Source organism: Elephantulus edwardii, unplaced genomic scaffold (assembly GCF_000299155.1).
Source record: "Elephantulus edwardii isolate Elephantulus edwardi_28Jun2011 unplaced genomic scaffold, EleEdw1.0 scaffold00494, whole genome shotgun sequence".
NCBI classification, from domain to species: Eukaryota; Metazoa; Chordata; class Mammalia; order Macroscelidea; family Macroscelididae; genus Elephantulus; species Elephantulus edwardii.
In genome coordinates, this window is record NW_006400244.1 from 444,017 (window position 1) to 465,175 (window position 21,159).

At 46.1% G+C, this 21,159-nt stretch overlaps 1 protein-coding gene across 2 annotated transcripts in view; it reads left to right on the top strand.

The window, feature by feature from the left end:
* SMARCB1 (SWI/SNF related, matrix associated, actin dependent regulator of chromatin, subfamily b, member 1) overlaps positions 1 to 20,695 on the top strand; it is a 38,599-nt gene extending 17,904 nt beyond the window's left edge. For both annotated transcript variants that reach the window (XM_006903016.1, XM_006903017.1), the window contains exons 6-9: positions 15,284 to 15,450; positions 16,217 to 16,407; positions 20,396 to 20,527; positions 20,647 to 20,695. In XM_006903016.1, coding sequence (XP_006903078.1) covers positions 15,284 to 15,450; positions 16,217 to 16,407; positions 20,396 to 20,527; positions 20,647 to 20,686 — 530 coding nt within the window. In that variant the 3' untranslated portion in view covers positions 20,687 to 20,695. The remainder of the gene's footprint in view (positions 1 to 15,283; positions 15,451 to 16,216; positions 16,408 to 20,395; positions 20,528 to 20,646) is intronic.
* Positions 20,696 to 21,159: the final 464 nt, after the last annotated feature.

Sequence of the window (21,159 nt, forward strand, 5' to 3'; positions counted from 1 at the left end):
AGTATGGATGTAATTCTGCAACCCTCAGCTTAAAAAGAAAAAGCAAGCGATTACTCAAAAACCGACTGAAAGGACAAACAGAACAAAAATAATCGAATAAGGAGATAGTTGGAACCATTGGCAGCTAAGCATACCATTTTGAGTAGCTTTCTGCTCATTGTGGGAACCCCGGGTTGCAGTGTACCCACAGCAGCAGCTAGCTGACCATAGAAAGACAGCCATGCAGCTTCACGCATTAGGCAACTGACTGACCAAAGACTCACCGGCTCAGCCTGCCCTCAACTGTTCCACTTAAGCAGTAAAAATAGAAACATACACACTCTCCTTGATCACACCCACAAGGAGGCAGGAGGGAAACATTATGAATCAGCAAACCAACAAGTGACCCAGCATCCTCACACGGCTCAGTGAGATAAATCAAAACAAGAAAATACAGAGACAGCATCATGAGAGTGTCTCTTAGACAGCACATTAAACTGGCCAGAGCAACAAGATAAAATGAAGCCAAAAAGTCATCAAAACATACAACTGGGAAGTCTCTGAAAGGAGAAAATACTACTGGAACATCTTGATGAGGAGTTAAAAAGAATGATAGTTAAGGCCTTCTGCATATTATGAAAACATTTAAGGAAACAGGCCAAAATCCAGGAAGACATACACAAAGCTTTAGGAGAATTATTAAAAAAACAACCCAAACAAAAGTGCAAGACCAAGTAGATAAAATAAATAGTAAAGGGGGAGCAATATAAAACTAAGTACTTAAAACTCATCATGAAGACAGCAGTTTCAGAAATAGAAAACACATTAGGAAGGGGGAAAAATAGAATTCAAGAAATGGAAAACAGACTTACTGAGATATGGAGTACAAATATTTCGATATTATCTGTTAGAGGAACAAATCAGAAAACAAAGGAAAGAAAGCAAAAGAATCACATGAACAACATCAAGAAGAAAAATTTACATGTGATTGGAATTCCACAACAGGAAGAGACCAAGAAAAACATAAAGAAAATTATTGAAAGTTTGCTGGAGGAAAATGCCCTAAATGTTATTTTTTTTTAAAAAAAGGAGAAAATACCTATTCAGAAGCGGAGCAAATCCCAAACAAGGTATATCCCAAAAGAGAAACACCAAGCTAAATAATCAAACTTTCCAAAATCAATACTGAAAACAGCTCAGGGAAAACAAACAGTTATCTATAGAGGAGAACCAATAAGGCCAAGTCCAGGTAACCATGCAGACATAAATAAAACTTGAGAAGAAAATTATGCCAGTCATGAATTCTGTACCCAGCAAAATTGTCCCTCAAATGTGACATTGAAGTTAGGGCATTTCCAGATAAATGAAAACTAAGAGAATTTGTGAAAACTGGACCAACATTACAAGAAATGCTAAAGGGAGTTCTGTAGACAAAACTACTAACTATAGGCAACAGAAAATCAATGTATGTAATTTAGAAACTGACCCAGATCCAGAAATAGACATAAATATATGACATTAAAAATAGGGAACCAGAGGCATCAGTCTATAAATGGGGACAACTACATATAAAAAGGGGAGCTCTAGTGGTAATAAGCTGTGTTTGCAGTCCTGAAAGGACATGGTTCAAATCCACATCTGCTCTGTGGGAGAAGGATGGACATTCTCCTCCCATGTGATTTATTGTCTCTGAAAACCTACTGGAGAGTCAGCTGTGGGTCACTTTCAACTCCATGATACACAATCACAATGTAAAAGAAGAAGAAGTCTAGTCACACACTGTTATAAAATAGGAAAAGAATGAATAGATAATAAAAGTGGATAACACTGGATTGGAACAGATGAGGGGAAGAACAATCCAAAAAGAATGTATGATTAGGTATTATACATATGACAAACAATGTATGATTAGGTGTTATATGTAACAACAATCTGGAACAAGGGGTGCACTACAGAGTAGACCATGGGGGGGTGGGGAGGGAAGAAAATATGGAACAATGAATGAATAAAAATGGAAAAAAAAAATCCTAAAAGAAGTGTAGTCACAGAACTTGTAAATGAAGAGAAGGTCAGGGTAATTACAAGAGAAGAAACTTTTAGACTTGGGGATAAAATAGTAATTTATAGAGTACTCTCTAAGAAAATGAATAAGCTTCATCAAAATAAAAAGGGAGAAAACCATAAAGACTTCATAAACACCAAAGGAACAGCAATGAAGGACATAATATAAAACAAATACATAAACTTACTTCAACACATAAAAGCAAGTGTAACCAAAAGAATCAGCAAGATTACAGCAAGGGAAAAACCTCACTTCTCATTAACGACACTGAATATGAATGGATTAAATGCACCAGTCGAGAGAAAAAGTGGCAGGATGAATAAGAAAACATAACTTAGAATTATTGTCTCTATAAGAGACAGACACCTTTAGACACAAGGGCAAAGAAAGACTAAGAAAACCAAAGGTGAGAAGAAAATATAGCATGTGATTTACTGCCTCTGAAAACCCACTGGAGGGTCAGCTATGAGTCTGTTCTGATTCAACAGTATTCTACAGTAACATATTGGGGTGATGTGCACTGGATGCTATACTTGCCAGAAATGGTCACCAACAAAAGGAGTGCACACAGCTCCAAGCATGGGTGTGGCCTCTTCAGACTTGGAGCTCACAAGGCCACATGGTCAGAGGTGAGAAAGGCAAGGACCCCCAGTCAGAGATGGGATTACTATCAATCTGGGAATCACTGTGTGCTAGGTGCCCCTCCTCACAGGAACAGTCACTCACTGGCAGCTACAGAAACGAGTCTCTGCGTGTGGAGTTATGTGTGCACCCCCAGTACTGAAAACAGGATGGCATGGACTGGATGAAAGCTAGGCAAAGACCACTGGCTGTGTGGTGGGTGAAGTCACTCCCCTGATCCATAGCAGCAGGGTATAAGAAGCACCTTTCTTATTGTCAGCCTGCCCCTGGTTTGGACACCATCACAGTCCACGGTTACTGTGTCAACCAGAAAGCTGCTTGCAGAAGTTTTTGCTGTGCTTTGTCAATGGCTGTGCTGTGTCAGGTCCGTTCACAATTCACTGCCCCATTTGCCTCCCCATTCAGTGTTTTAATTTCTGTTCTTCAGTTGGCATTTGAACTACTACTATATCATTTGCTGTGAAACTCAGGCTTCCAAGATTGTTGCCTATATGTGTTATCTTTGTTTTCTGGGTTCTTAGTTGTAGAGGTCTGGGCTGTCATCTTGCCAGAAATCCCAAAAGTCCAGGTCTTTTCATCGGCTTGATTGTTGTTTTGTTATGTACCTTTGAGTCACTTGAGACTCACAGCAACCCTGTGTGCAACAGCTCTGACCATGTTCTATCCTGAGCTAATGTTATTGTCTCTGACAAACCAACCCTCATTACATCAGTCACGGAGTCAGTCCATCTCTTCAAGGATCTTCCTCTCCTCTGCTGTTCCTCCACCCTCCCAAGCATAATATCCCTCTCCAAGTACTGGTCCCTCTTTGCAACATGCCCAAAGTATGTCAGATGGAGCTTCACAGTCCTTGCCTCCAAGGAGTAGCTTGGTTTTATCCTCTTTCGGACTAACCTATTTGTTCTCCTGGTAGACCATTCATATATTCAACACTTGTCTCCAGCACCACAGCTCAAAGACATCAGTTCTCCTTCCATCATCCCTAGTCATTGTCCAGCTTTCTGATACATAGCATGTAATAGCATAGACTGTGGCCTGGATCAGGCACACGTTAATTTCCAAACTGATGTCCTTGCTCTTCAGTACTCTGGAGAGGTCTCTGACAGCAGATTTTCCCAGTGCAATTTGTCTTTTAATTTCCTGGCTGCTGGTACCAAGAGTGTTGATTGTGGAGCCAAGCAAACTAAAGCTGTTAACAATCTCAGTCTCTTCACCATCTGTCATGATGCTTTGTAAGTCTTTGCCTACCAAAATAGCTCTGGTGGCTTGGAGGTGAGGAATTGTGCTGCCAACAAAAAGGTACTTGGTTAAAATCCACCAGCTGCTACACAGGAGAAAAATAGGCACTCTCATGCCCTTTACTGCCGCTGAAAGCCCGCTGGAGTCAGCTATGGATTGGTCTTTACTTGGTGGTACAAACCAACAACAACCAAAATAGGAAACATGTCTTTTTTTTTGTTTTTGTTTGTTTGTTTTTTGTATTCTTTTTTTATTATTATTTTTGTGTGAGTGTACTGTCAAATCAGATCTGACTGGTACAGGAGGAGATTGACCCTCCTTCCCCGGCAGAGCATCTGGTGGATTCGAACCGTGAGCCTCTGGGATTGTAGTTGCAGCTCCTTGCCACTAGGCCACCAGAGCTCCCCTGGAAACATGTCTTTTTTGGACGAAGTGCAGTCAGAATATTCCTTCAGTACAAGGATGCTAAGACTTTGTCCCACGTAATGTGGGCATGTTATCAGGGGGAGGCAGCCCCTGAAGAAAGATGCACTTGGAAACAGAGTCAAGGAAAGAGCAGGAGACCTCGCTGACAAAAGGATAAACATCGCAGAGGTTTGGAGGATAGTGCGGGATCAGGCGGGGTTCCTTTTTGTTGTGTGTGAGATTGGATGAGTTGGGGGTGACTCAACAGCACCTGACAGGAAAAACAGTAGCTGCAGCCAAGTGTTTTTAACCACATTGTGCTATTGTCAGTGGAAGCCTGTCAGGAAGTTGAGCATATGAATAAATCAAGAACATATTGCAGCAATTTAGATTTGCTCATAAACAGTAAAGACTGCAAGTCTGCATAGAGACTTTGGAGAAAATAGGGAATTGAATGAATCATAGAGCATTACAGCCTAGGTAGATTATTGATTTCCCCAGGTGACACTAAGATGTTGTTCTTGTTGTTGTGTATTGTTAAGTGCCCTGAGACTCATAGCAGCAACCCTTTGTACAACAGCCCTAAACCCTGCACTATCCTGTGCCAGTTTTATTATCTCTGTCACACCTGCCCCCAATACACCAGTCACTGAATCAATCCATCTCATCGAGAGTCTTCCTCTCCTGCGCTGTCCCTCCACCCTCCCAAGCATGACGTCCCTCTCCAAAGACTGGTCCCTCCTTGCAACATGTCCAGAGTATGTCAGATAAAGCTTCACAGTCCTTGCCTCCAAGGAGCAGCCCGGCTTCACCCTCTCCTGCATGAACCTGTTTGTTCCCTTAGCAGACCATGGTATATTCAACACTTGTCTCCAACACCACAGCTCAAAGGCATCAGTTCTCCTATCACCCTTAGTCATTGTCCAGCTTCCCGATGCATAGCATGTAATGGCATAGACTGTGGCTTGCATCAGGTGCACATTAATTTCCAGACTGACATTGTTGGCTCTTTAGTACTCTGGAGAGGTCCCTGACAGCAGATTTTCCCAATGTAATTTGTCTTTTAATTTCCTGGCTGCTGGTACCAAGAGTGTTGATTGTGGAGCCAAGCAAACTAAAGCTGTTAACTATCTCAATCTCTTCACTATCTATAATGATACTACCAATGGCCCAGTGCTGACAGTCTTTGTTTTCTTGATGTTGAGCTTCAATCCATATTGAAGGCTGCAGTCCTTGACCTTCTGCAGCAAGTGCTTTAGGTCTTCCTCAGTTTCAGCAAGCAAGGTTGTGACATCTGCATAATACAGGTTGTTGATGAGTCTTCCTCCAATCCTGATGCCACATTCCTCCTCATAGAACCCACCCTCCTGGTTCTGTTCTGCATATAGATTGAAAAGGTATGGAGATAGAAGACATCCCTGGCAAACACCCTTCCCAGTTTTAAACTATGCCGTTTTCTTGCTCTGTTTTGATGGCTGCTTCCTGGTCCAAGTATAGGTTTCACATAAGCACAATCAAGTGTTCTGGGATTCCCATTCTTTTCAGAGTTAGCCACAGTTTGTTATGATCCACATAGTCAAATGCCTTTGCATAATCAATGAAACAAAGATAGACATTCCTCTGGTGCTCTTTGCTTTCAACCAAGATCCATCTGACAGGACCACGGCCTCTTCTAAACCCACCTTGCACTTCTGGCAGTTATCTATAGATGTGATGTTCCAGTCGTTTTTGGATAATCTTCAGCAGACTCTTGCTTGCATGTGATAGTAATGATATTGTTTGATAATTTCCACACTCTGTCAGTTCACCTTTGTTTGGAATGGGAACAAATACAAATCTCTTCTAGTCAGTTGGCCAGGTGGTTGTCCCCCAGATTTCTTGGCACAACTTGATGAGCACATCCAGGAAATTTCTGTTTGTTGAAATATGTCATTTGCTATGCCATCAATTCCTAGGGCCTCGTTTTTTGCCAATTCTTTCAGAGTAGCTTGTCTCAACTCTACTCAGCTCATTTCCTTCAAGTCAGAACCAACCCATCACGACCCTCTCACGGGTTTCCCACGCCATAAATCTCATAGGAGCTGATTTGACCATCTTTGTCCCAGGGAGCTGCTGGTGGATTTGAACCTCCAGAGAGGTGCAGCCTTTGAGCTAGCTGTGAGTCCCCCTGTGGACTGTGCCACCAGAGCTCCCCTCACATGCTACTTGTTACTGTGTGCCGTTGAGTCAGAACCATCCCATAGCTGACCCTCCAGTGGGTTTTCAAAAGGCAGTAAATCATGGGTGGACAATGTCCGTCATTCTCCCACAGAGCAGCTGGTTGATTTGAACCACAAGCCTTACATTAGCAGCTCAGCTTCTTTTCAGTAGGCTACCTGAGCTCCCTGACATGCTTATGGAGGCTGGCAAATCCTAGGTCTGGGGATATAGCTGTGAAGGTGAAGCCAAAGTTAGCAAGCCAAACCCTTGGAGTGCAGTAAGTGAAGGTTTGGGACTACAGGAAACCTAGGAATAATGCAGTCATTAATTTAGGGTCCATGTTGTTAACTGTGACTCAGCAAACCTGTGAACAACAGATCTGAACCTAGCTCTATCCTGCGCCATCCTCATCATTTTTTTTTTAAATTTTGTTTTCTCTAGTCAGATCTGTACTTACAGTGTACCTGTGGAGACACTCTGTCCTGGGCCCTACCTGAAGCCATGAGTTCTCTTTTCAGTGTTCCTAGTTGGGTTCTCCAGAAGGAAGCAGTCACAGGGATGGAATTTGGGATCCACACCTGTGAAGGGACAAGGACTGAAGTGGACTGAGGAGGGGAAAAAACTGAACTGTCATGTGGGACATTGTGAGTATATATTGCTCACTTTGGGCCAAATGGTCAGACTTTTACAGTCCTTGGATACTTTCCTGATGTTTCTGCACCAGGAAAGTGAGAACTTTTTCAAGGCAACTCTCTGCAGAATCTTCATCATTTCTGATATTCTTGGGCCCACTGTTCATCACTGTGTCAGTCCATGTTGCTAAGGATCTTCCTGTCTTTCTTCCTCCCTCCTGCCTTCCCCAGCATGATGTCTTTCTTGAGGACTGGTCCCTCCTGACAGCATGCCCAAAGCACATGAAACAGTTTAATCATCTCTGCCTCCAAGGAGCCCCTTGGCTGCACTTCCTTCTATATAGACTTGTTTGTTCACTTGGCAGTCGTGGGATATCCAATGCTTTTCTCCAGCACCACAGCTCAAAGGAATTAATTCTTCTGCTCTCATCCTTATCAATTGTCCAGATCTTGGATGCATAGATACCAGTTGAAAAGACCAGTTAGTGATATGCAAATCCAGAACAAAACCTTCACTCTTTACTATTTGATTTATTAAGAATGGATATTTAAACAATTGGTCCAAGGGACAATCCAGTCTTGAGGAAAAGTTTACCTTGTGTAATGGGAGCTAGTTCTCTCCTTGGCTTTTAGTTCAAGAAGATACTGAGGAATCTGGCAAGGGTTTGTTGCTTGTTTTTATGTGCCATGAGTTGCCTGTGACTCTTAGCAACCATATATACAACAGCTCTGAAGCCTGCCCTGTCCTGAGCCAGTCTCACTGACTCTGACACACCTACTCCCATTGTTGCTGTTACTGTATAATTCTGTCTAATCCAAGGTCTTCCTTTCTTGGCTGTTCTTCCACCCTTCCAAGCATGTTGGCCTTCTCCAAGGTCTGGTCTCTCCTGGCCACGTGCCCAAAGTATGTAAGACAGAACTTCAAAATCCTAGCCTCCAAGGAGAAACTTGGTTTCATCCTCTCCAAGACAGACCTGTTTTTCTTGGTGGTCCATGGTATGTTCGAGGCTCTTCTCCAGCACCACAACTCAAAGTCATCAGTTCTTCAGCTACATCTGTTTGAGCCTTGATTGGTTGGTTCTGCTGACAAAACAGCCTCAATCAGTAGACAGGCCACACACAAGGTTGGAGGAAGTAAAGATTTACCAGAAGGGAGAGGGCTAGGCTGAGGTGAGTGGTTTACCAAGGGAGAGAGGGCCAGGTGGAAGTGAGTTCTCATTCTTCATGACCAACACCTGCAGAATCTTCTTCCCTTAGGATCTGTTCTCATTCCACACCGGGATTCACCAACTTGGAAACATCAGGCAAATTTAATACTGTTTCTCTTTTTGCAGTAAATTGTTCATGCGAATTCTGTTTCCACAAAAGATCTCAGCTTAACAAATTTCCAGAGGAATCTAGACTAAGCAGAAAAAAGTTTTGATATGCTTGAGACAAGTTGGAATGGATAGAGTGGCTCAGTGTTTGAAGATTCTCTTCTCTGAGACAGGGGCCTTTGTGGAAAAGTAGAGTTAGTAGTAGATAGGGCGGCCCCAGTGTTGATCGATAACGGGTTCTCCAGGGAGCTCTTGGGGCCTAGTGGCAGGAAGATGCACAGTTCAAATCTACTAGGTGATCGGCTGGAGGAGGATGAACAGTCTCCTCCTGTGCCAGTTGGATCCAGCTCAACAGCACACAACAACAAAATGGTTATTTTGTGCTATTTGCAACAGCTTCTCTTTGCATGGCAAGCACCTCCCTGGGGAAGGGTCCTATTGTCTCCAGAGACCTGTTCTGTATTAGGTTGAAGGACATATTTGAGGGGGTTTGGTCTTGTTTTTCAGGGTATAACATTTTTCCAGTGACCTGGTTCCTTAGAGTAGTGGCAGATGCCAGCCTGAGGGCTATTAGCAGCTTTATTTAGCTTTTTTCTTTTTCTGTGGAGAGGACTGTAATGACAGTAACTGGAGTGCCATTGATTTTTTTAGCCTTTTTGTTCCTTTCAGCCTCAAGAGGCTGAAAAATTTATCAGCCAAATTTGCTGGTTCTACAGTGGGGGGGGCCGTTTACCAGCCCAGTCATCATCCCGTAACTAACAATACCATCTCAGGATTTGGTCTCGAAGTGAAGTCAGAGCTGAAAGTTCTAGTTGTACCTCAGCAGATAAGGAAAAACCAAAGTGCTCAGAAAACTATAGAGCAGACATACCAGATAATTATAAACACTTAGAGCCTTACTTTGTGCTCAAGGGTGGATTTTAGTCATTAGGTGGGGGCAGCCTTTGGGCAGCCTTCAGCAGTCTTTTACTCATGTTTTGATGAGATTCTGACAGCTGAGTCATTGCTTTCTTTCTGTTTAAAGCTGCACTGCCCTTGGGCACTTCTTATTCATAGAACTTCAGCCACAACTAGGGCTTCCTTTGGCTTAGCTTAGCATGTGAACTTAAAAAAACCCTCCAAAACTCAAACTCATTCTGTCTAGTAGGAATCGACCCAGAGCTGACCTTCCAGTGGGTTTTCAAAGGCAGTAAATCACGAGTCTCCCTCCAATTCTGATGCCACGTTCCTCTTCATAGAGTCAAATAATTTGCTCAACATAGATTGAATAGGTATGGAGAGAGAATACAACCCTGACATACTCCCTTCTTAATTTTAAAAATGCACTTGTTGCAGAAGCTCAGAAATAAACCTTTTAATATGCATTGCATCTCAAGGTCAAGAAAACCAAGATTCTTACCACTGGACTGATAGGCAGCATCGTGATAGATGGAGAAAAGATTGAAACTAGGGGAGCTCTGGTGGCCTAGTAGCAAGAAGCTGCACTGCAATCCCAGAGGTGCAGGGTTTGAATCCACCAGATGCCCTGCTGGAGAAGGAAGGGCAATCTCCTCCTATACCAGTCACATCTGATTTGATGATTGTTGTTGTTGTTATGTGCCATGGAGTCGTTTGCGACTCATAGCGACCCTATGTACAACAGCTCTAAACCCTGTTCTATCCTGTGCCAATCGCATTGCCTCTGACACACCCATCCCGATTACCCCAGTCACTGAATCAATACACCTCATAGAGGGTCTTCCCCTCCTGCGCTGTCCCTCTACCCTACCAAGCATGATGCCCCTCTCCAAGGACCTGTCTCTCCTTACATGTCCAAAGTATGTCAGACAAAGCCCCAGAATCCTTGCCTCCAAGGAGTAGCTTGGTTTAACCTTCTCTTGGATGAATCTTTGTTTTCTTGGCAGTCCATGGTACATTCAATACTCTTCTCCAGCACCACAGCTCAAAGGCGTCAAAAATTTAAAAAATAAAATACTATTTAAAAAAAGATTGAAACTGTCAACAACTTCATTTTACTTGGATCCATAATTAACACTCTTGGTACCAGCAGTATTGAGGAGTAATGATGTCAGTTTGAAGACTAAGATGCGTCTGATTCAGGCCATGGTCCTTCTTGCTGTGCATCTGAGAGCTGGAGAGTGAATAAAGATGTTAGAAGAAGAGTTGATCCCTTTGAGTTGTGGTGAAGAAAAGTGCTGAATATCTCATGGATGGCCAGTAGAACAAACTATTATGTCTTGGAGAGGGTGCAGCCTGAGTGCTCTTTGGAGGCAAAAATAATAAAGCTTAGGGAGCTCTGGTGGCCTAGTGGCAAGACACTGCACTGCAGTCCTGAAGCTGTGTGGTTTGAATCCACCAGATGCTCTCCTGGAGGAGAGACGGTCTCCTCTGGTGCCAGTTGAATCTAATTCACAGCATACAACAAGGAAAAAAAATATTAAAGCTTGTCTCACATATTTTGGACATGTTGCTAGGAGGGACTCTTCCTTGGATAGGAACATGATGATCAGAAAGGTAGAGGGTTGGCAAAGAAGATGCCAGAGTGGCTACTGTGATGGACTCCAGTGTGTCAGGAAGTGTGCAGATGGCCCAGGATAGGACAGGGTTCAGATCTGTTGTTCATAGGTCACTATGGGTCATACTCAATAACACCCAACAACAACAACAACAATAATAAATCACGTGAGAGGCAGTTGCCCATCCTTCTCCCGTAGAGCATTTGATGGACTGGCCCTGCAATTCCTCACACCCTACATCACTAGAGCCCAGCTTATGAACAAGTTAGTACAAAACAAGAAGTCCAGACTTGTAAACCTCAACAGGAATTTTTAAAGATTTTTTTTTCCAGATGATCTTTGTGAAGCCTTTCAAAATATGGTACAATTCTGAGTGAGGCCGAAGCAGTGAATATAATGCAGGCTGAATCAAGGGTGGATTTTAAGAGAAGTTTCAGTTCCGAGTTTTTAAGTGAGTTTCTCAGGAAAGAGAAAAAATTCACACAGTATTTATCAACATATGAAAGGATAGAGAGGCATAAAGAGATTGAGGCAATGGGACAGGTAAAATAGGAGCAAGATCTTGAGACTGGAGCTCCTTGTTTGTTAATTCAGATACAGTATCCTGCAGTGAACTAATCTTGCTTTTTTGCTATCTTTTAGAGACTAGGTACCAATTTAGGAGCCCAGGTGGCATAGTTTGCAGTGTGGTGGGCTCTTAACTGTACAGTCAGCAGTTCAAATCTTCCAGTCACTCTGCAGGAAAAAGACTGTTTTTAGTAAGACCATGCCTACCAGACAAGAACAAGCATGTCAAAGGACTGGAGTGGTTTCAGTTCATCCTGGGACTGGCATTTCTCACTTTTCCTCTGAAGATAGTTTAAAAAACAACAAATCCTTACATTAACTCAGAGAGTTACAGTGCAAAACAACAGAGCTCAGATTCGAGAGATTATTTATCTTGGGATAATTTCTGAGAGTCCTCAGTGATAAGGACCCCAAATCCCAAGTCTTGGCCAGTGCCAAACCATTTGTATTTAATACTGGGGTCTGATGGAGACAGTGCACATTTAAAATCCCACTTCTACATCAAATAATGTCGAAGAAGAAAACCTTTAACTCTCTCAGGAGCAAGAGCAAAGAACTTACTGCGGAATAACAACTCAACTTCGAGCAGAACAAAGTGAAAGTTAAAGCGTTCAGAAGTACTGAAGAGAGTTTTTTTATAAGAAGGCAAACTCAGCATTATTAACACCTCAGCAGTCTTGCAACAGGCTGACAGATGCGCCGTGAGACTAAGTGATGCAAGCATTTTTAAGAAAACTGTTTATGTAGCTATAACATTCTTTGTACAAATTTCCCAAGAAAACCACTTCTCCTTCCTGATTTCCCAGGAGCAATACAAGTTAACATTTCATTGAATCGCTTCCCCTGAGCACTTCTTTTTTTTTTTTTACATGAGTGGTGATTTAATAACCTAAGTTAAATGTAAGTTATATTCTGTAATATGGAATTATTTTGCTTGGAGTATGATCACATTTCGCTCAAATATACCAGTGATCATGCAGGTAAATTGGTTAATATGGCAAAACAGTGTTTTCAAAATTAATAGTAGGGTTTTTTTAAATTATTGTCAATATGGAGTAAGTATCTAGTGAGAAAAAAGGAGTAACTTTTTTTTAGAGCTAGTCTAAATTTTATTAATTTTAATGAAAGTTTACAGAGACTTAGGGTTTCCAGTCATTCATTGTTGCACTTTTCTCCCTACCCACCCCCTACCCCCCAATTCACTCTTCTCCTTGAAAAGAAAAACTCTTTCATTGTTATGAGATCCCCCCCCCCAAGTCCACTCCACTATGCAGCCTTCACTCTGGACTTCTGTAATGACAAGAATACCCATTCATATGTCCCTTTTAAACAGTTCTCTCCCTCATCTGTTTCAATATAAGAGCATGTCTATAAAAGAGGTTTGCTCACAAAATGGAGAGAAGGTTGAAATTGTCAAGAATTTAATTATTCTTGGATCTGCAATCAGTGTTCATGGAAGAGGCTGTCAAACGACATACTGCATTAGTCAGATCTGATGCATAAGATCTTGTTTTGGAGTATTGGGAAGCAAAGATGTCACTTTGAGAGGTTTGTGTTCCTGACTTGAGCCAAGGTATTTTCAGTCACCTTGTTCACATGAATGCTGGACAGCAAAAGAGAATTGCTGCTTTTGAATGTTGAAAGAGAATATAGAGCTAGACTCTATGAAGAATGTGGCATCAGGTTTGGAAGATGGAAAACACATCAACAACCTCTATTACTGCACATTATTGTTGCTGTTATTATGTGCCATCAAGTTGCTTGCAACTCATAGTGACCTTATGTACAGTATCTCTGAAACCTGCTGTATCCTGAGCCAGTCTCACTGACTCCAACATATTTACCCCCACTATCCCTATTACTATGAGTCTATCTCATCTTGGGTCTTCCTCTACTACACTGTCCCTCCACCTTTCCAAGCTTGATGTCCGTCTCCAAGGACTGGTCTTTCCTGGCCACATGCCTGAAGTATGAGATGGAGCTTCAAAATCCTTGCCTCCAAGGAGAAACTTGATTTCATCTTTCCAGTCAGACTTGTTAGTTCTCTTGAATACTCTTCTCCAGCACTACAACTCAAAAGCATTGATTCTTCTTCTGCCATCCTTAGACTTTGTCCAGCTCTCTGATTCATAGCAAGTAATTGCAGAGACCATGGCTTGGATCAAGCACACCTTAGTTCCTAGACTGACTCTTTAGCACTTTGGGGAGGTCCTTGACAGCAAGCTTCCCCAGTGTGGTTCATCTTTTGATTTCCTGACAACTGGCGCCATGTGTGTTGATTGTGGAGCTGAGCAAGCAGAAACTGTTAACACCTTCAATTGTGGTGCTGCCAGTTGGTCCAGTCGTGACTATCGTTATCTTTTTGATGTTGAGCTTCAGTCCATATTGAAGTCTATAGGCATTGACTTTCTGCAGGAAAAGCTTGCAGATCATACAACCTTGCTTATAGAAAGTATTTACTTACAGCACTTATTGAAGATGACCAAAAGACTACAGTTTTCAGTATAAATTGTCTTCTCATCAAGAAAACGCAATCCCCCTCTCCACAAATGCCCATTCGCACACTCTCGATGAAGGCCAGGAGTAGTTGCAGGCAGACACGCCCTTGGCCAGCTGGCTGACCAGGTCTCTCTTAGAGTTTGCTCGAGTTTTGGTTAATGATCTGTGTTCTAACAGGCCATCAGTGGTATTTCAGATACTAGCAGGGCAATTCCCATGGAGCTTTCTGACTAAGAGATGAGGAAGAAAAGCCTGGATCTACTTCTGGAAATGAGCCAGTGAAAATCTAATGGCCCCCACTCCATCGAGTTGGAACCAACCCATACCTGACCCTCCAGTAGGTCTTCTGAGGCTATAGATCACATGCGGGAGGCTTAGTGTCAGCTGTGCATGGACTCGGGTGTCTTGAGGAGCCGCAGATATGGAGGGATCCAGGTGCTTGTGGCATTCTATTTGCCCCAAATGGGGGTTGGCAGAGTGGACCTGCCAGATGAGCTGGGGGTGTCCGGCCCAGAGTTTGCCAGCATTTGGGTGTGCAAGATAATGGTAAGCTACTTAAAGGTTGTGCAGCTCCCCAGTGAAAACAAGCTTGGAAGCAGGAGCGGCATCCACTTCCATAGTAGCTTGCCTCCAGAAACCCTACGAACCTGGTGAGAGGATGAGACACACCCAAGTGTTGAGGACTCTCCTTCATAGGGTCATTATGAGTTGCCTGCAACTCAATGGCACTTAACAACAACATAGATCACATGGGAGGAGGTGGCCCATCTTTCTCTCACAGAGCAGCTGGTAGATTTGAGCTGCTTACCTTTGGGTTGGCAGCACCGCTCCTTCCCTGATTGGCCAGCAGAGTACTGTCTAACCCATTTGCTGTGGACACATGATCAGGAGCGAGAGTGGGGGCTGGAGGAAGCCATTGTGTTGGGTCAGTGAGGGCATGGGGGACCTTCAGGGATATGAGCAGGCACAAGAGCTGAATGATTGTCCCTCCCTGCAGTGGTGGGGAGGAGCAGGACCAGGCTGTGTTTGGTTTGTGTGTGACATCACCATGAGAGCTGACCTGATTCCAGCAATAGCATTGTTGTTCAGGGAGGGAGGTGCTGAGAGCTGAGCTCTGGGAGGGGTGGACTCCTTTGTGTAGTAGGAGAGGATGTCATGGGTAATGGCAGCACTGTGCAGTACATCCTCTGCCATGGCTCAGCTGGCCACCTTGTCTCCTGACTGCAGAGAAGCTGATGACGCCTGAGATGTTCTCGGAAATTCTCTGTGATGACCTGGACTTGAACCCATTGACGTTTGTACCAGCCATCGCCTCAGCCATCCGGCAGCAGATCGAGTCCTACCCCACAGACAGCATCCTGGAGGATCAATCTGACCAGCGGGTCATCATTAAGGTGGGCATCTGCCCCGTGTCAGCACCAGGCAGGACTGTTCTGTTCATGGAGATTCAGGAAGGCTTCCCAGAGCCATACCATGCAAGTCAGGTGTGGACTCCAGGGTTACTTAATGCTGACAAGGTGGGGTCACTCAGCCCAGACAAACCGGGTCACTCAATGTACATAATTTAGGGTCACATGGTGCTGACAAGTCAGGGTTACTTACTGTACATAATCCAGGGTCACTTAGTGCTGACAAGGTGAGGTCACTCAGCACAGACAAGCCAGGGTCACTTGGTGCAGACAAGAGTGGGGTTATTCAGTGTACATAATCCACGGTCACTTAATGCTGACAAGGTGGAGTCAGTCAGTATGGACAAACTGGAGTTACTTGGTTTAGAAAGTGTGGGGTCACTCTGTACGGACAACTGTGGTTCACACGGTAGAGTTTAGTGTAGACACATGTGACGTCACTCAGTGTAGACAAGCTGGGGTCACTTGGTGTAGACAAGTGTGAGGTAACTCAGCACAAACAATTATGGGGTAACCCAGTGCAGTGTGGGCACGCATTGAGGGGACAGGAGGACAGGGCCTTAGTTAGCAGGGGGCAGGCCTGGGGTGGTGGCTTCAAACTGCCCCCACTTCGCAGCCCCAGGAGGCTCCCAGCCAGTCCATTTACAGGTGGGGAGCGCAGCGGGAGGGACAGGGTAGCTCACAGGTACCCACTGGCACCTGCCAGCCTCCCGGGTGTGGGCATCATGCTAACTCATGCATCTGGCCCTAGCTGAACATCCACGTGGGCAACATTTCTCTGGTGGACCAGTTTGAGTGGGATATGTCGGAGAGGGAGAACTCGCCTGAAAAGTTTGCCTTGAAGCTGTGCTCAGAGCTGGGCCTGGGCGGGGAGTTCGTGACAACCATTGCCTACAGCATCCGAGGGCAGCTGAGCTGGCACCAGAAGACCTATGCCTTCAGGTAGGATGCTGCCCTTCTGTCACCTTCTGTGATATGGCACAGGTGGGTGTAGGGCCCATGAGCTTTCTGGGACCTTGGGCTGCCGTAACAGTTTGGTGGCTTGAGCCATTGTGGGTCCTCCCGTGTTGTGCCCCATCCCCTTGTGGCCTTGGCCCAGAGACCATTTGATGGTGGACAGTGCACACCCAGACCCAGTTGCACAGCAGCTAGAACTCTGACCATGACTCCGTCAACCCCCAAGACCTGTCTGTCCTCCCTGGCTCAGACCTTGGCCCCCAGCTCTCATGTCCCCCTCCCCACCAACCTACTTGGGGTCTGCGCCTTGCCCATTTCGCCACAGATAGCCTTCCTATTGCTGTCTGGCCTTCTCATTGCTTCCTTCTTTTCCCTTGTGGAGTCAGAGAACTTGGGGAGCACACAATCAGGTGTGAGCCAGAGTGGCAAGAATGTGTCCTCTCGCCCAGCCTTCCTGCCCTTATCGGGAGCATGTGGCCCTGCAGACACCTAGCTGGTGGGGTCTCAAGACCCCTGCCTATTCTGTCCTCTTCATGCTCGTCTATGGGAAGTATGGGGGAGACACTGAGCACCCCTGGATCAAAACAGGATGTTGGGAGTCATCACATCAAACTCTACCACCCACACGTGGTGGTCATCGGAAGCAGGCCAGGCGCAGGCCTTCCAGACGACCACAGCTCATGTGCTCACAGCCGGCCTGTGACTCATGCTGTTTTCCCAGAAACCATATGAGACAACACCCCTACTCCTCTCTCTGACCAAGAGAAGCGCTGCTGGGAGCAGTGACCCATACAGTGGCTGAGCTCCCAGCTCTGTCCTAAGAACGTGCCCCATCTGAGAGGCTTGATTGAGGTGTTGGTGTCTGCTGGCCCCTTGTTGCTTTTAGCATCAGGATTGAAGACAGACTCATCAGTAACATGTTATACAGATGGCACAGCCTTGCTTGCAGAAAGTGAAAAACCCTGAAGCACTTACTGAAGTAGATCATTGACTATAGCCTTCAATATGGATTGCACCTCAACATCAAGAAAACAAAAATCTTGCAGCTGAACTAATATATAACCTCACGGTCACTTACTCATTGAGCTCTGGTGACCTAGTGGTAAGAAGCTGCGTCACAATCCCAAAGGCATGCAGTTCGTATCCACCAGCTGCTCCATGAGAGAAGGATAGGACTCTACTCCTGGGCCATTTACTACTTCTAAAAACCAACCGGAAGGTCATCTGTGGGTCATTTCTGACTCGACAACACATCAAATGCTCATTGTTTATTGTCTAGTTGGAACCATATTATAGCTGACCCTCCAACAAGTGTCCAAGGCCATAAATCGCAGGAGCAGAGGCTGTCCATCTTGGTCCTGCACAGTTGCTGGTGGACTGATGACCAGAGAGGTGTGGTCTGTGGTTCAGCAGCCCACCTCCCTGCAGACTAGGCCACTAGAGCTCCCCAACATCACGATAAATGGAGATTGAAGTTGTCAATTATTTCGTTTTACTTTGATCCATAATCAACACCCATGGTAGTAGTAGTCAAGAAATCAAAAGATGTATTCCACTGGAGAAATCTGCTGTTAAGGACCTCTTTAAAGGGCAAGGAAGGACTTTTAAAGGTAAAGGAATCCTGACCCGAAGCATGGTATTTTCCAGTTGCTGCATATGCATCTAAGAGTTGGACAGTGAAAACCAAACTGCAGAAAAAGTGATGTTGGAAAAGAGAATAGAGTGTCCTATGGGCTGCCTTGATCAAAGATCTAACAAGTCTGTCTTGGACAAAGTGCAACCTGGCTGCTTCTTGGAGACAAGGATAGTGATACTTCAAGGCAGAGATGTTGGAAACATTAAGAGAGGCCAGTCCTTGGAAAAAGACACCATGCTTAGAAAAGTGGAGGGTCAGCAAAAGGAGGAAGACCTTTAAGGAGACAAGTTAACGGTGACTACAACTACAGGTTTGAGTGTGGCGGAGATTGCAAGGAAGGATGGGGCAAGATCTCCATCCGTTGTTCATAGGGTTGCTGTGAGAGGTCAACTATACAGTGCTGAACACCACAAATGATTGTATGCAGTTGAGTCAGAACTGACCCTGACCCGTAACTGACCTTCCAGTGGATTGTCAGAGGCAGCAGATTGCACAGGAGACTCCCCATCCTTCTGCAAAGCAACCTGTGGATTCCCAGAGCAGCATCTTACTAGGCTGTGAGAGCTCCCTTGTAAAAAATTCCCTCAGTTGTGTTTGCCATCTTTTCACTTTTTGATGATAGCTTTTTTCCAGCAACAAAAGTGTAATTATGAAGAAGTCCAGTTTACCTCCTTTTCTGTTTCTTACCCGTTTCATGCTGTGTGTAGGACACCACTGCCAAATCTAGATCAGGAAGGTGCAGGCTGGTGGTCTAGTGTGCTGGGGTGTTTGCTCCATCCCAGTTCTCACATCTCGGGAAGCAGGTACCTCACCCTGTGTGAACCCCCTGCCTGACACTGTCTGTTGGGATGGTCTCAGCTGGCCTGATGCTCTGCAGGCTCAGGGGCTGAGCTCAGCCCTTCCCTCCAGCCGTGTCCTTACCTGGAGCTCAGGCTGGCCTACAGCTGGTCCCCAGAGCACAGGGTCACGTGGGTCTTTGTTGGAACAAGCCCACTGGGGTGGACTCTCCATGCTGAGGGTAAACAGGAGACAGGGACTGCTCTTGACCCCACCCCCACCACATGTTTAAGCAGGCTGAAAATACGATCTGTGGCTCCTTTCATGTCTCCCTCCTGGAATTAGCCGGCGCCGCGTGATTGATGGTGTTTGGGGTCTGGTTCCAGTGGTTCCTGGACTGCCAAACCCCAGACCCTGGCTGGGGGGCCAGGGATGTGCTCCAGGCATGCACACCACTGAGTCACCAGCTTGTGCTCCCCACCAACCACCATGGGCAGGGACCCCATGAATTGGAAGGATAGAGTGTGAGGCTTAGGGGATTTCGTAAGCATGGGAGCCCAGAACGTGCTGGCTGTGGGCCCAGCTTCAGCCATGGTAGAGGTCAGCCTGGGTCAGCCACGGAGCTGAAAAGATGCCAGACCCTCAGATGCATCCACAGTGTAGGGGGCCTATCTGGCTTTTCCTCAGTGATGAGTTGCTGTCTATCTGTCTGTCCCTCAGCATGTGGTTGCTGGTGGCTGTCCCTCGGTGTGGGGTGCTGTCTGTCCCTCAGTGTGAGATGTTTTCCGGATGCCCCGCAGTGAGGGGGTGCTGTCTGGCTGTCCCTCAGTGTGGGATGTTGTCTGTCTGTCCCTCAGTACGGAGTACTGTCTGGCTGACCTCGGGGGGTGCTGGCCATCTGTCCTTCAGTGTGCAGTGCTGGCTGGCTGTCCCTCAGTGAGGGTTGTTGTCTGGCTGTCACTACAGCAGTCCTCAAACACAGACACTGTACAGTGGCATAGATGACAAGCAGAACTTCCTGGCAGGTTGCCCTCTTCTAGAGGCTTTGCAGTCCCCTAGGATAGGTGGGCAGGCTCTGAGAAGACCCTGAGGGCCTAGTGAGGCTCCCTGGCAGGCCAGGGCCACATGACTGACCAAGCAAGGCTCAGAGCTTGGGAACTGCGCCTCCTCTCTTAAGGTAGGGGTGATTGGGGGCCCAGCCCCTCAGCATCTGTGCAGCTACAAACCTAGTGCCCTCCTCCTACCCAGTCCACATGCGCCCACTGACCTGCTTTCCTTCCCTGGGTTCCCTGGGGCATCATCCCATCCAGGGTGTGGACTGTGGATCTGGGGAACCCTGGTCCAGTTGGAACAGGAACTCAAGTTTCCAGCCTGCTCACTGGTCATCAGTTCTGAGACCCAGCCTGACCCTAGGATCCTGGGGGGACTGCAGTGCACAATCCTAAGGGGTGAGCAGCCCCTGAAGTCCCTGAGGACTTGGGAGACACTGGCCACCTCCTTCTGGCCGGTGAGCCCCTGGGGGCCTGGCCTGTGCCTCTAATCCCACCGCCCTCCCCACAGCGAGAACCCCTTGCCAACGGTGGAGATAGCCATCCGTAACACGGGCGACGCCGACCAGTGGTGCCCCCTGCTGGAGACCCTGACGGACGCCGAGATGGAGAAGAAGATCCGTGACCAGGACAGAAACACCAGGTACCTGCCTTGGGTCAGGCCAGCCACCACCCCTGGGTTGGAGTCTCAGAGAGGGGCTCTGAGTGTCACAGTGGGCACCCAGTCATGAGTAACCCTGCCTCACTGTCCTTTCTCTCCAGACGGATGCGACGTCTCGCCAACACCGCCCCAGCCTGGTAGCTGCAGCACTGCTGGTGTCAGTGGAGCAGTTCAGATGACAACACTGTGGGGGGCAGACGCCATGGGGTGTGGGAGTGCCTTCCACCATCAAGCCCCTCTTCCTGGTCTGTTTTTTTTCCCTTCCTGATCTTTAGGGTACAGAGGAGCTTTGCTGTGAGTTCTCATTTTTCTATAGAAGCCCCAGGTAGGGCCAGCAACTTTTTAAAATAAAAGGAAACAAGTCTTAGCCTCTTTCTCCATGTACTAATGGGATAGCAACAGGGAGTGCAGGGCTGTCCACAGAGCCTGGCTGGTGGGTACCTGGGCCTTAGTCAGGGTCATAGGTCAGCACCCTACATGGCACACGTGTTTGTGATTCTCTGGGTCCCCAGGTTCTGTCACCACTGAGTCCCAGGGCCACAACACAGCAGAATGCAGGCTGGCATGCTGTATATGTGGGCAGTGAGGGGACTCAGAGGACACACTGGGCAGTG